Genomic DNA, 13,826 nt, shown 5'->3' on the forward strand with positions numbered 1-13,826 from the left:
GGAACTATGGGATTCCCTGGTGGCTCAGATGATAAAGAGTCTGCCTGCAATGCGGGAGACCTGAGTTTGATCCCTGGGTCAGGAAGATCCCCTGGAGGAGAAAATGGCAACCCATACCAGTATTTTTGCCTGGAAAATCCCATGGACAGGGGAGACTACCGGGCTACAGTCCATAGGATTACAAAGAGTCGAACACGACTGAGTGTCTTCACTTTCATGCAGGACCTGCAGGAGATGCTGGTTTGATCCCTTGGTTGGGAAGATCCCCTGGGCTACAGTCCATAGGGTTGCAAAGAGTCGGACACGACTGAGCATCTTCAATTTCATGCAGGACCTGCAGGAGATGCTGGTTTGATCCTTTGGTTGGGAAGATCCCCTGGGCTACAGTCCATAGGGTTGCAAAGAGTCAGACACGACTGAATGTGTTCACTTTCATGCAGGACCTGCAGGAGATGATGGTTTGATCCCTTAGTTGGGAAGATCCCCTGGAGGAGGACATTGCAACCCACTCCAGTATTCTTCCCTGGCGAATTCCATCAACAGAGGAGCCTGGCAGGCTACAGTCCATAGGGTTGCAAAGAGTCAGACTGAAGTGACTTAGCATGCATGTACAGGTACTTCATATAATTGGAATCATGAAATATTTGTCCTTTGGGTTGGACTTATTTCATTCAGCACATTTTCAAAGTTCACCTGTGTTGTAACATGTATCAGAATTTCACTCCTTTTTATGGTTGAATATTATCACATTGTATGTATATACTACATTTTGTTTGTCCATTGGTCTGTTGAGTCAAGCCAATTTTATTTTATTATTTTTTTATATTTGTTATTTGGCTGCAAAGGTCTTAGTTACAGCACGTAGCATCTTCCTTCATGCATCTTTAGTTGTGGCATGTGGGAGGTTTTTTTTTTTAGTTGCAGCCTGTGCACTCTTAGTTGAGGTATGTGGGATCTAGTTCCCTGAACAGGGATCAATCTCAGGTCCCCTGCACTGGGAGCACAGAGTCTTAGCCACTGGACTACCAGGGAAGTCCCAATTCAAACCAGTTTTGAAAGGAGCTTCTTTATTTGGGGAAGGAAAGGCCAGGTTTTGCAGGAAGGATATTGTTTGCATGATAGATGAATAGAGCAGTGGAAAATGAAATTGTACAGGATTTGGGAAATAATTAGCAAAGTTTTATCACTGCTTGAGGGCTCAAGAACACAGAGAGGGGAGCTGTGGCTGATGGGGCTGCTGGGAATGGCAGAACTGAGTTAATAAGAGCCTTGCATGCCATGCTTAGACTATGACCTTTTTCTTATAGACAAGAGAGACACATTGGAGGTCCGTCCCCTAACTCCAATCAAAGTCTGTTTATTCTATTTATTATTTTTTCTCATTATACAAATAATACATGCTTGTGTTCAAAAAGTCAACCATACTGAAATATAAACATTGGAAAGAAGAGATTACCATTTTCTTACCCATATAGCTAACCCCTATTAAAATTTTGATGTATATCCCATATTAAAACTCACTAGCTGAAGACCACAAGAACCATTTAAAGTTAAAATTAGGTTCATTTAGCTTGCTGCAGCAAGGAAGAGCCCACCCCAGGGAATGTATAGTGATGTGTGGGGATGTATCATTAAGAAGGTATTGGGAAGAGTTTATTACAAGATCTGAGCTTATGCTGGCAGATTCTAAGGAGTCTTTAGGGAAGGTAGGAAACTGTCTTGGATTGGGTGCTGTCAGGACACAGGGACAATTTGGTAGATCTTTGGTAATTTTTATCTGGACTGCCAAAGGATTAAGATTGGGCAGGAGCTATCATTGGTAAAGAAGCTGTAATCATCCTTGTAGGTGTAAGAGGAAGATTTTAGCCATTTTCATGGCTTCACTGGGGACTTGTTTCACTACAGTCTCAGAATGGCCTTGTCTGGTTATTGTTTATATCCTGTAAGGCCTAAATTGATGTTTTGTTAGGAACGTTACAGCCTGTGTGCTCAGTCACTCAGTTGTGTCCGACTCTTTGTGACCCTGTGGACTGCAGCTGCCAGGGTCCTCTGTCCATGGAATTTTCCAGGCAAGAATGCTAGAGTGGGTTGCCATTTCCTACTCTAGAACATTACAGCCTAGAGTGAAAATTAATAAAGGTAAACCTCACTAAAGTGGAAAGATTGAGGGCAGGAGGAGAAGGGGATGACAGAGGACGATGGTTGGATGGCATCACCGACTCAATGGACATGAGTTTGAGCCAGCTCCGGGAGATGGTGAAGGGTAGGGAAGCCTGACGTGCTGCATTCCGTGGGGTCCCAGAGTCGGACACGACGGAGCGACTGAACAGCCCTAAAATGGAGTTGGAAGGCCAGAAGGGGGAGCTCTCACACACCTATCACTGGATCCCCAAAGGAAGAGAGAAACCCTGTCTCTCCAGCAGAAGCCACACTGCTACCACCAGAAGGAGGGGAAATTTTTTGTCCTTGCCTGGCAACAGCCCAGCCAATGATAAAGCCACTATATTTCAAACTCCCGTTTCCTTCAATGGACCTTCTGGTTCTAACAGCTCCTCCCAACTTTCCCTTCTCTGTAAGAGTTTTCACTCTTGTTTTACTGGGCTTCCTTGTGGCATACCACAGTTGTATGCCCTGAAGATCCCCCACAGGGTCACAAGGAGTCAGACATGACTGAAACTATTTAACACATGCAAGCTGTTCCCAAATACACTCATTGTGCTGGTAAAAATAACTGGTGGTTTTTATTGTTTTAGGGTAGCACTAGCTATCAGCTTTCAGATTACCTTTTACTTTCTCAGTTCCCTATTTTAACCCAGGGCAGATGAAGTCAGCCTGCAGGATATTTCACTCTGAAATTCAGATCTACTGTCAAGATTCCATTCATCAGAAGGTTGTTTAGAGAACATTATCTGCTGTTGAACTGAAGTCAGAGCTTCATATTCCTTTTTTAGCAGATGAGCTGTTGGATCAGATGTGACAATGGCTTTATGGCAGTATTTATGTGTATGGGGAAAATATGTGCAGGCCAAAGTACCTGACTTCCTCATTTCTTGTTTTCTGAAACATTTTGGTATTATTAAAGATTCCGGAGAAGCCTATAGAAATGTAAGTACATTTTTCTTTTACGATAATATATATTCTACATTGAGAGGTCAATATTATATCCAGAACAACTCTATTTTGATCATTGCCTGCTCATGTTTATGAAATTTTGAAAAAGTTTCGAAGACTTGGGTGGCATTCACTTACCTTTCCCATTACTTCTCTATGGCAACTTATAGCATCCCCCTTCCTCCACTTTGTTGGAGACAGAAACATCCCTTCCCGGGTGTGAAATGACAGGGATGTTAGACTTGTGAATGTCTTGTCTATTGTGGTGTAAGCCATATAAAAAAGTTGTTAGTAGGGAATCCCCTAATGGTCCAGTGGTGGGAACTCTGTGCTTTCACTGCTGGGAGCACAGGTTCAATCCCTGGTGGGGCCACATGGTAAGGCCAAAAAAAAAAATTGTTATTAATTGAATTTAGGCTTCCCTGGTGGCTTAGTGGTAAAGAATCTGCCTACCAATGCAGGAGACATGGGTTCTCTCCCTGGGTCGGGATGATTCCCTGAAGAAGGAAATGGCAACCCACTCCAGTATTCTTGCTTGGGAAATCCCATGGACAGAGAGCCTGGCCGGTTACAATCCATGGGGTCACAAAGAATTGGACACAAATTAGCGACTAAATAACAACACATTGAATTTAGTTAACCAGAAATCAACTGATGGTTGATTCACAAGGAAAAGATACTAGAGGGGATACTGGGTGGCACTCAAAGGAAAGTGGATGCAAACCCAACAGTTAGTTTTATTACGTGTTTTAGCTAAAAGACAAGAAAATCACATTAGGCGTTAGGTATTATACCAAGGACTAACTGAAGATAAAAAGTGGGAAACATCCAGTAGGATGCTTGGAAACATGTCTGTGGGTTGCTGGTGCTCCCTCCATCAAGAGGAGGTTCTATTGTGCTTCCAACATAGAGGGTACAGGTTTGATCCTTGGTCAGGGAACTAAGATCTCACATGCCATGTGATGCAGTCAAAAATTCAAAAAAAAAAAAAAAAAAAGTAGAGTCTATGTCCTACTCCCATGAATGGGAGTGGGCTTTGACTGTGTTGTCTAATAGAAAAGATAGAAGCAACTTTGTGTGACCTCCAGTTGCCCCTGGGACACTCACTCTAGGAGACTTCTGCAGTCCTCTAAGAGATCTGCATATCCTGGGGTTGCCATGTGGAGAGATCATGTGAAGATGAAGGAGGGAGGGAGGGAGGGAGGGAGGAAAGTGGGGAAAGAGAGAGAGGTGAAGAAGAGGAAGAAGGAGAAGAGGAGGAGATGAGAAGATAAGAAAAGAGAGAGAAGGGAGAAGAGATGGATCTGAAGGCCCTAGCTCTTTCATTTCCCAGTGGTTTGAGTCCAGGCATCAAACATGAGCAAAGAATCCTTTGAGGTGACTCTAGCCACAATCTGACTGTGACCTCATAAATGCTAACTGACCTTGGTCATTCCTCAGGTTTTTGAGCTAAAATAAAATGATTGTTATTGTTTGAAAAGTCACTCTTTTGGGATGGTTTACTATGCTTCACGAGACAACTGGAACAATGAATTGATGTCGTGTAACTTGATACCAGCACTTGCTTAGGTCCTTTTTATTGAATTTTTCTCTGATCGTCTTCATAACCTAAAAGCTCCTGGTCTAAAATTATATAGAAGCTGGCTAGGTGACTGGTGAAGACAGTAGCCATGCAAACCTTTGGTGATAAGATTGAACAGCTTTCCCTCATTTATTATATTTAGTACTATTATCAGAATAGAGGAGAGTAATATATTGTATAAAGGATTAATTTGTAATAACCTGAGAGCATTGAAAAAATCTCTCTACTCTTTCAGTTCATAAAATGTATTACATGTTATCATTTGACAAGAACATTCAAATCTGGAAACTTGTAAGTGAAATCTTTTGTACCCTGTTACTGTATGTCTTTGTATACGAACATCAGTATGCTTCTTTTAACTGGAGAAATACACCATTGAACATAAGTTTATTAATGATTTACATATACAGAGCATAAGGAATTATAGCTATCATGTTCTAATAACTTAAAATAGAGTATAATCTACAAAAATGCTGAGTCACTATTTGTACGTCTGAAACTAATATAGTAAATCAACTACACTTCAATTAAAAATAAAAAATTTTTAAGTAAAAAAAAAACACAAAATTTAACTTAAGACAACTTTTTTAGCTTGTAAGTTTTCTTTTATCCTAAGTTTGGTAAACATAAGAGCCCTCATAACTGTTTGGATCCATTACAATGTGGAGAATGTGAAATAAATGTAGTCATTGCTATTAGGTTTCTTTTTTTTTTTTTTACTGAAATAAAATGCACATAACAAAATTAACCATTTGAAAACATACATTAATTGCATGTAGTACATCTTTGGGCTTCCATGGTGGCTCAGACAGTAAAGAATCAGCCTGCAATGCAGGAGACCTGGGTTTGACCCTAGGTTGGGAAGATCCCTTGGAGGGGAATGGCTATCAACTCCAGTATTCTTGCCTGCAGAATTCCATGGACAGGGGAGCCTGGCAGGCTAAGTCCATGAGGTGGCAAAGAATTGGACACGACTGAGTGACTAACACTAACATACATCTACAATGTTTTGCAGCCCCTGCTTCAAATAAATAGGTCTATTTGATGCCTACTTGGTGGAAAGTTCTTAAGCAGTGCTTCTCAAAACATGGCTTAGGCATTCCTGTGGTTTCTTATGTACCTTCTTTTTTTGCATTCATATTTAGAATATGACAGTATCTCCTCTTCTCTTTTGTGATGTATCATAATTCAGACAAATGCTATGTCAAAATGTGCTAAATTAATTATGAGAATTCTGAAATTAGTTTTTAATTCTGTAAGTAATACATGAATATGTTCTTGTAAAAGATGAAAACAATTCAGACAGAGCTTAAGGGTGCCAATTCTTATCCTGTCTTTACAACACTATTACTGCAATGTGTATTTTTCTAGACCTTCTTGCCATGCCTTTACATACTTATGAATTCTTATAAAATATACATTTTTATAAAAGAAACAGTATTCTGTATCTTTTCTTTTGCAACTTAAAAAAACCCAATCCACCACTGGATTTATAAATCTTTTAAACTACTGCATGTATTCTGTAATATGAACTATCACAAATAATTTAGCCATTTATTTAAAGTCCCAACCCCTCTCTGTTACGGAGCTGGACCACACAACGCCTGGTGTTCAAGGGATTTTTAATTACCCCTTTGGAGACATAGTTTCTCCCAGAAGAAAGGTTCTAGGCCTGGCAAACATGCTGGTGTTTTCCTAGCATTGATAGCAGTTAGGGAAATCGCAGGGTCACAAGAAAGGTGTATAATAAAATGGATTATATCACGCCATATTATCTTCCAAAGTGGCTGTACTAAATTTAAACACCTATGAGGCGATTTTAAATATCCCTTGGAAAAGAGAGCTTCTCCTAGGAGGAGGTTGGCCAACCCCGCCCCGCCTCCCGCCCAGACCCGCCCCGCCTCCCGCCCAGACCCGCCCCGCCTCCCGCCCAGACCCGCCCCGCCTCCCGCCCAGACCCGCCCCGCCTCCCGCCCAGACCCGCCCCGCCTCCCGCCCAGACCCGCCCCGCCTCCCGCCCAGACCCGCCCCGCCTCCCGCCCAGACCCGCCCCGACCCGCCCCGCCTCCCGCCCCGACCCGCCCCGCCTCCCGCCCAGACTCGCCCCGCCTCTTCAGCACTATCCTCAGTCCCGCCCCTTCCGCTAGGAGTTCCCGCCTCTCGGCCGCGCCTGGTTGAGGGGCGGGGCATCGGTCAGCCGTGACGTCACTGCCGGCTGGACGCCATCTTGCTGGTTTGCGGCCGGTGTTGGATGTGGCGGCAGTGGTGGTGAGGGCGTGGGGAAGGGTGGGGTGAGGAGGCGAGGCCGCGGCGGGGGCGGCGAAAGTCTCCTCCGCTCAGCCTCACCGCGTGGGACGGCGCAAACGCGGTGCCGGAGGGATGTCCGCTTTCTCCGAGGCGGCGCTGGAGAAGAAGCTGTCGGAGTTGAGCAACTCGCAGCAGAGCGTGCAGACCTTGTCCCTGTGGCTCATCCACCATCGCAAGCACTCGCGACCCATCGTCACCGTGTGGGAGCGGGAGCTGCGGAAAGGTGAGTCGGCCGCTCTTCGCCCCCCGGCCTGTTCCCTGGAGCCTCCGGGACCCCCCTCCTCGCGCTCCTTGCGATCCCCACTCCCCCAGCGACCCCAGCCCCCGGGTGCCCCGCACCGCCCCTAACCCGGCGCCCCGGGCTCCCTGGCGTCGGTGGGCTGCCGGCGAGGAGGAGCGGCGTGCACCGCGCTTCCTGCGAAGCGATGTTTAGTAGGTGTTGTTGGATAAGATATAAAGGATTAGTGCTACTGTTTAACGTGGAAACAGTAGCCAGGGGCTCAGGACTCCGCTACTAATTACACTCAAATTTAGCAGTGAGGTTTTTTTTTTCATTGTGTACAGTCTAATGGAGGATAGGGGGAAGGGCAAAATTGGGAAGTATGGAAATTAAAAGATTGTTATGGGGTTGGGAAATAATTTTATTTCTATAACACAAAACTCAATCTTGTAAAATCAAGAGAGGAATCAGTTTCTAGACTGGGGGAGTCTAAAATAAGATGCATGATGTAATGGAAAGAATCCTGAATTTGTGGATTTTAGAGGATTGTAGATTTTAGGAGGACCTGGATTAGGGAGATTTCTTAATTTCTGGATCGCAAGTGCCTTACCTGAAAATGTATTAGTTAGGTGATCTAAGGTACTTTCTTGCTATATTATTATACGTCTTTAGGGTAGTGACTTTATTTTACAAAGCATTGGATAGTGCTTCTGTAAGTGAAGTTAACTTTTTTCCAGCTGAAGTCTGCTGTCACTAAAATATCTAGAAGAATCATTTCATTACTGCAGAGCAAATTTATCCAGGAGAACTGATTGTATGATGGTGCGACTGAAAATTAAAATATTTGATCTGCTTAATCTGGATTTATACCTTAATTCTTAATTCATTGGATAAAGAGAGTAGACTCTTCATTGTTGTTTCAGGCATCCTGATGTACCTGATATTATTTTTTAAGCATTTAGCAAACAGTTATTAATCAAATAGATGCTTGTGTACTGATCCATATGAAAGCCATATGTTGTATTAATACCATATCCAAATTGTTTATATAGAATGGAGACAAGCTGTGATTTTCTTGTATATTTGCTTGTTGTTAATTACTTAGAAAAAACTGATGTAGAGTCCTGTTTTTCACTTCATATGTTGAATGTGTGTGTATTGGCCCTCATGGAGAAGTTCAGTTGTGAGTGGCCAAAAGGGTTTGAGAAACAGATATGAATGTCTGGAAAATAGCTCTGAACTTTGAGAAGGCAGGAATTATCTTTGCTTATCAACCTTACTAGATATGAAAATCAGCAACAGTTTTATATTGTTTATGTGGGAGGGGAGGGAGAAAGAGCAAAAGGATTGTTACCCAGACTATTCTTAAGAACTACCACAGATCAGTAGAAAAGTGGCCATACTGTTAAAGGCATTTCACATGAGCAGAAACCTGAAAGACCAGTAAATGATACTCATCTTACTAATCAAGAAGACATAAATCAATGAAGTACTACATTAGACCGTTTGGTTTGCAGAGTTTAAAATATAACAGAGAATTCCCTGATGATCCAGTGGTTAGGCCCCAAAGCTTTCACTGTGGGAATCGGGGAGAGTATTGAGTTTGATCCCTAGTCAGGGTACTTAAGGAGAAGGCGATGGCACCCCACTCCAGTACTCTTGCCTGGAAAATCCCATGGATGGAGGAGCCTGGTGTGCTGCAGTCCATGGGGTTGCGAAGAGTCGGAAGCAACTGAGCGACTTCCCTTTCACTCTTCACTTTTCACTTTCATGCATTGGAGAAGGAAATGGCAACCCACTCCAGTGTTCTTGCCTGGAGAATCCCAGAGACGGGGGAGCCTGGTGGGCTGCCGTCTATGGGGTCACACAGAGTCGGACACGACTGAAGTGACTTAGCAGCAGCAGCAGGGAACTTAAGATCCTGCAAACTGAGAGAGCATGGCCCCGCAAAATGTATGACAATGCCAAGGATTGGGGAGGAGGACAGGAGACAAGAACTCTCTTACACTGCTGATCCTAGCTGTGAAAAAGGAGATGAACTTAGTAATCTCTAATGAAGTTGAAGGTATATGTCCTTTGACCTACTAGTTCTATGAATATGTCCTGGAGACTCAATAAATTATTGTAGCCTGTTAATAAAAATAGGTAAACAGTATAGACATCTCATTAGAGTATGGACAAATGTATTTTTACATTCATACAATATTAATATAATACAGTTTTCATGAATTAACTAGATCTACATGAAACAATATGATTGAATTATAAAACAACAAACAAGCAAAATGTTGAGCTAAGAAAGCAAGGTGCAGACCATTATGCCATATAGTGAAAGTTTGAAAACATGCTTGACCCCCATAGGCCAAGATAGTGGGAAAGAGGAAATGAAAACAGATCTGTGTAGCTAATGGTACGTATATTTGAAACAGTTTTTGAAACACGGGGGGAAATGATAAGATACCCTGTTAGCTGAGTTTGGGAATGTTTTCATAGGTTTAAATATTCCATAAATAGAATAAATTAAAGGCATATAAATAGATGCTTTAGGGGAGAGAAGTGTTGGGTGTTGATGGTGAAGATAGAAATGATGATAATTGTGGAGGTGATGACGCTGCTGCATTTTTCAGTCTGATGTGGGATTTTCTGCCAAGTGTTTCCTTTCTGTGACATGATCGTGCCTTTGTAGGTCACACATAACCTTTATCTCCTCCCTGTTCTCTGCAGTTTTGTTTATCAACTTTAGGATCCTTTGTTTCCTTTAGTATAATGATGATGACGGTAATTTACTGAGTATCAGGCATTGTTTTAGACATCTTACTGTGATACCTTGAATCACATTATCTCTGCAGAATAAGTATTTTTGAAAGGATTGATCAAATTTGGAATGTCAAGAAATAAACTAAGGAAAATTAGTTGAACATTTTGTATTAAGCTTGGCATTTTTTAGTTTCTTGAAGTGGTTAAATGACATTGGTAGAGAAAAGTACTGATCAAAATGTAAGAACAAGTAGGTGAAATGCTATGTCAAATGCAGTTATGACAATTTCCCCTGCCTGTCTGCTTATCTTTGTCTCCCTGAAAGAAAGATAATTTCTTTTTGAAGAGATGTACCCCAGGGCCCTTAAGAAGAAAAAAGTAGCTATATCCTTGATACATACAACACAATGTAACCAAAAACAGAAGTGAGCATTTTGTTGTTTTGTAACAGGTCTGTTGAGATATAATTATCAAAATAATTAGAGCTCTATTGAGATACAATTAACCTACCCTACAAGCATTACTAAGAACAGAGCCAGTGGAGGTGTTGGAATTGCAGCTGAGCTATTTCAAATCCTAAAAAATAATGCTGTGAAAGTGTTGCACTCAGTGTGCCAACAAATTTGGAAAGCCCAGCCATGGTCACAGGACTAGAAAGTGTCAGGTTTTCATTCTAATTCCAAAGAAGGGCAATACAGAAGAATGTTCAAGCTACCATAAATTGCGCTCATTTCACATGCTGGCAAGGTAAAGCTCAAAGTCCTTCCAGCTAGGCTTCAGCAGTGTAAACTAAGAACTTCAGATGTACAAGCTGAATTTAGAAAAGGCAGAGGAACCAGAGATTAAATTGCCAACATCCGCTGGATCATAGAAAAAGCAAGAGAATTCCAGAAAAACATCTATTTCTGCTTCATTGACTACACTAAAGCCTTTGACTGTGTGGATCACAACAAACTGTGGAAAATTCCTAAAGAGATGGAAATGCCAGACCACCTTACTTGCCTCCAGAGAAACCCACATGCAGGTCAAGAGGCAACAATTAGAACCAGACATGAAACAAGGGACTGGTTCAAAATTGAGAAAGGAGTACATCTAGGCTGTTTATTGTCACCCTGCTCATTTAATTTATATGCAGAGTACATCATGTGAAATGCCAGGGTGAATGAAGCACAAGCTGGCATCAGGATTGTGGGGAGAAATATCAGTAACCTCAGATATGTACATACCACCACCCTTATGGCAGAAGTGAAGGGAAACTAAAGAGCTTCTTGGTGAAAGTGAGAGTGAAAAGGCTGGCTTAAAACTCAACATACAAAAAACAAAGATCATGGCTATAAGAAACCTAGCCAGTGTATTAAAAAGCAGAGATAATACTTTGCTGATAAAGGTTAGTATAGTCAAAGCTATGGTTTTTTCCCTTAGTCTATGTACAGATGTGAGAGTTAGACCATAAAGAAGGCTGAATGCCAAAAAATTGATGCTTTCAAATTGTGGTGCTGGAGAAAATTCTTGAGAAGTCCATGGACATCAAGGAGATCAAACCAGTCAATCTTAAAGGAAATCAACACTGAATATTCATTGAAAGGACTGAAACTGAAGCTCCCATACTTTGGCCACCTGTTTGAAGACCCGACTCATTGAAAAAGAGCCTGATGCTGGGAAAGGTTGAAGGCAGAAGGAGAAGCAGGGAGCAGAGGATGAGATGGTTAGATAGCATCACTGTCTTAATGGATATGAATCTGAGCAAACTTCGGGACGTGGTGGAGGACAAAGGAGTCTGGCGTGCTGCAGTCCATGGGATCACAAAGAATCGGACTTAACTTGGTAACTGAACAACAGCAGCAATTGTTTTAGAATTTTTAAAAATACAGTTAATATGCTATAGCATGTAGAAAGCTTTTAATGATTAAGAATAATTTCACTTTATATATTTATAATTGATGCCTTAAAATATGTTTTCTGCCATCACTATGCTGATGATTCAGTAATTTTTTTTCTTTTTTAGCAGTCTAAATGTCACTGAATGGTATTTCTTGAGCACATCAAACATGTACAAAACAAGTTTATCATCTTTACCCACTCTTGTCCCACTTCCCTGTTACTCTTCCTATATTTCCTGTTTCAGTGAAAGGAATTACTGTCTGCTAGTTGCCTAAACTCAGAACTTAAAGGTTGTCTTGATACCTTTCTTCATACATGCCCCACCTGCAACTTTTTAAATTACTGTTTTAGCAGTATTTTTGTGTGTGTCCTATCCCACCCTACTGCCTAACTCCTCATCTTTTTTGTTGTTGTTGTTAATATTTATTTATTTGTCTTCATTAAGTCTTAGTTGTGGCATACAGAATCTTTTGTTGCAGGGCTGGGCTTCTCTCGTTACGATGGAAGGACTCTAGAGCACACAGGCTTGGTTGTTACCGTACGTGGGCTTAGTTGCCTCACGCCATGTGGTAGGTCCCCCACCAGGAATCAAACCCGTGCCCCTGCATTGGAAGGTGAATTCTTAACCAGTGGACCACCAGGGAAGTCCCGTCCACCTCTTTTACTAGCACTCTTGCAGTAATTTTACTTCTAGGTATGTATTCACAAGAATTGAAAGCAGGTTTTCAGACGAATACTTTACAAGAATACTCATAGCAGTACAATTCACAATACCCAAAAGGTGAAAACAGCCTGACTGTCCATTATTGCATGAATAGATTTATGTGGTATATCCATGCAAAGAAATATTATTCTGCCATAAAAAGGAATGAAATGCTGATTCATATACAATGTGGGTGAACCTCAAAAACATGTGAAGTGAAATTTATATGAAATATCCAGATGAATCCACAAAGAGAGAAAGTCATTGCCAGAGACTCGGGGAGAAAGGAATGGGAAATGAATGACTTGAATGGGTATGAGGTTGTCTTTGAGGGTGACAAAAGTGTTTTGGAATTAGATATAGGTGATGGTTGCACAACTGTATGATAAATGTCCCTGGGTTATATACTTTAACGTTGTTAATTTAAACTTACATGAATTTCCTCTCAACTCAGAAAAGATACAGGGAATTCCCCAGCAGTCTAGTGGTTAAGACTGCACTTTCATTGTTTTGTGTGTGTGTGTGTGTGTGTATTCACCTGAATAGTCAGGGAACTTTCACCTATTTTATTTAGGTTTTCATTTATTCAAATTCCAACCAGAAGCTAAATACAATTGGAAGCACTAAGTTTTACTCCAAAAGAGTAGGATCATTCAGATTTACTCCAATAAAAGTATGCAACCCTTAAGCAAAGCTTTTCTTCATTTAAAGAAAAATAAAACAAACAAAAAAACTATACAGTAGTCTTTCCTTATGTTCATTGCACAAAATGAGTTCTGCTTTTAGAACTTTGACACTCAGTGGTGTTTTTTTCCCCTCCCCGCACAATTTAAGATCCCAACTTTAATATCTTTTCTACATCAAAAAAGCCCTAAGTTTTCTTTTAGGATGGTGTAAAAACCAGTATTTCTGCACAATTCTGCACTTACATTGTTGAAGGTCCAGGTTTGATTCCTGATGGGGAACTAAGATCCCACAAGCTGCACAGTGTGGCCAAAATAAATAAAATAAAAATTAATAAAAAAGATTAAGAAAGATAATTTAACACTTTTTTGTATGTCTTTATGTTGTCTTCACGAACTACATTTTGTATATGTTGTGTGCGCATCGTAAGATTTTTAGGAACTTCTGACGTGTTAAGGCCAATAATGAACTCCAGTTACAAACATTGACCTGTTTGAGGAAGACTTGGAAAAATTTCCAGCTTTTTCAGTCTGTCATATTATTCTGCTCTTCCCATATGTATCCATTCTTAGAGAAGTGGT

General features: G+C 41.3%; 1 protein-coding gene across 8 annotated transcripts in view; it reads left to right on the plus strand.

Moving 5' to 3' along the window:
* The first annotated feature begins 6,956 nt into the window (after positions 1 to 6,956).
* Positions 6,957 to 13,826, plus strand: part of RPRD1A (regulation of nuclear pre-mRNA domain containing 1A) — a 78,726-nt gene continuing 71,856 nt past the window's right edge. For 3 of the 8 annotated variants that reach the window (XR_011563775.1, XR_002183602.2, XM_019986751.2), the window contains exon 1: positions 6,960 to 7,223. Coding sequence is in view for 3 of the 8 variants with exons in the window: in XM_019986751.2 (XP_019842310.1) it covers positions 7,073 to 7,223 (151 nt within the window). In the remaining 5 variants the exon portion in view is untranslated. Of the gene's footprint in view, positions 7,224 to 13,826 lie in introns of all 8 variants that reach the window. The other 5 variants (XR_011563774.1, XR_002183601.2, XM_019986750.2 and 2 more) reach the window with 3 other exon arrangements.

The sequence above is a fragment of the Bos indicus genome, chromosome 24 (assembly GCF_029378745.1).
Source record: "Bos indicus isolate NIAB-ARS_2022 breed Sahiwal x Tharparkar chromosome 24, NIAB-ARS_B.indTharparkar_mat_pri_1.0, whole genome shotgun sequence".
Classification (NCBI taxonomy): domain Eukaryota; kingdom Metazoa; phylum Chordata; class Mammalia; order Artiodactyla; family Bovidae; genus Bos; species Bos indicus.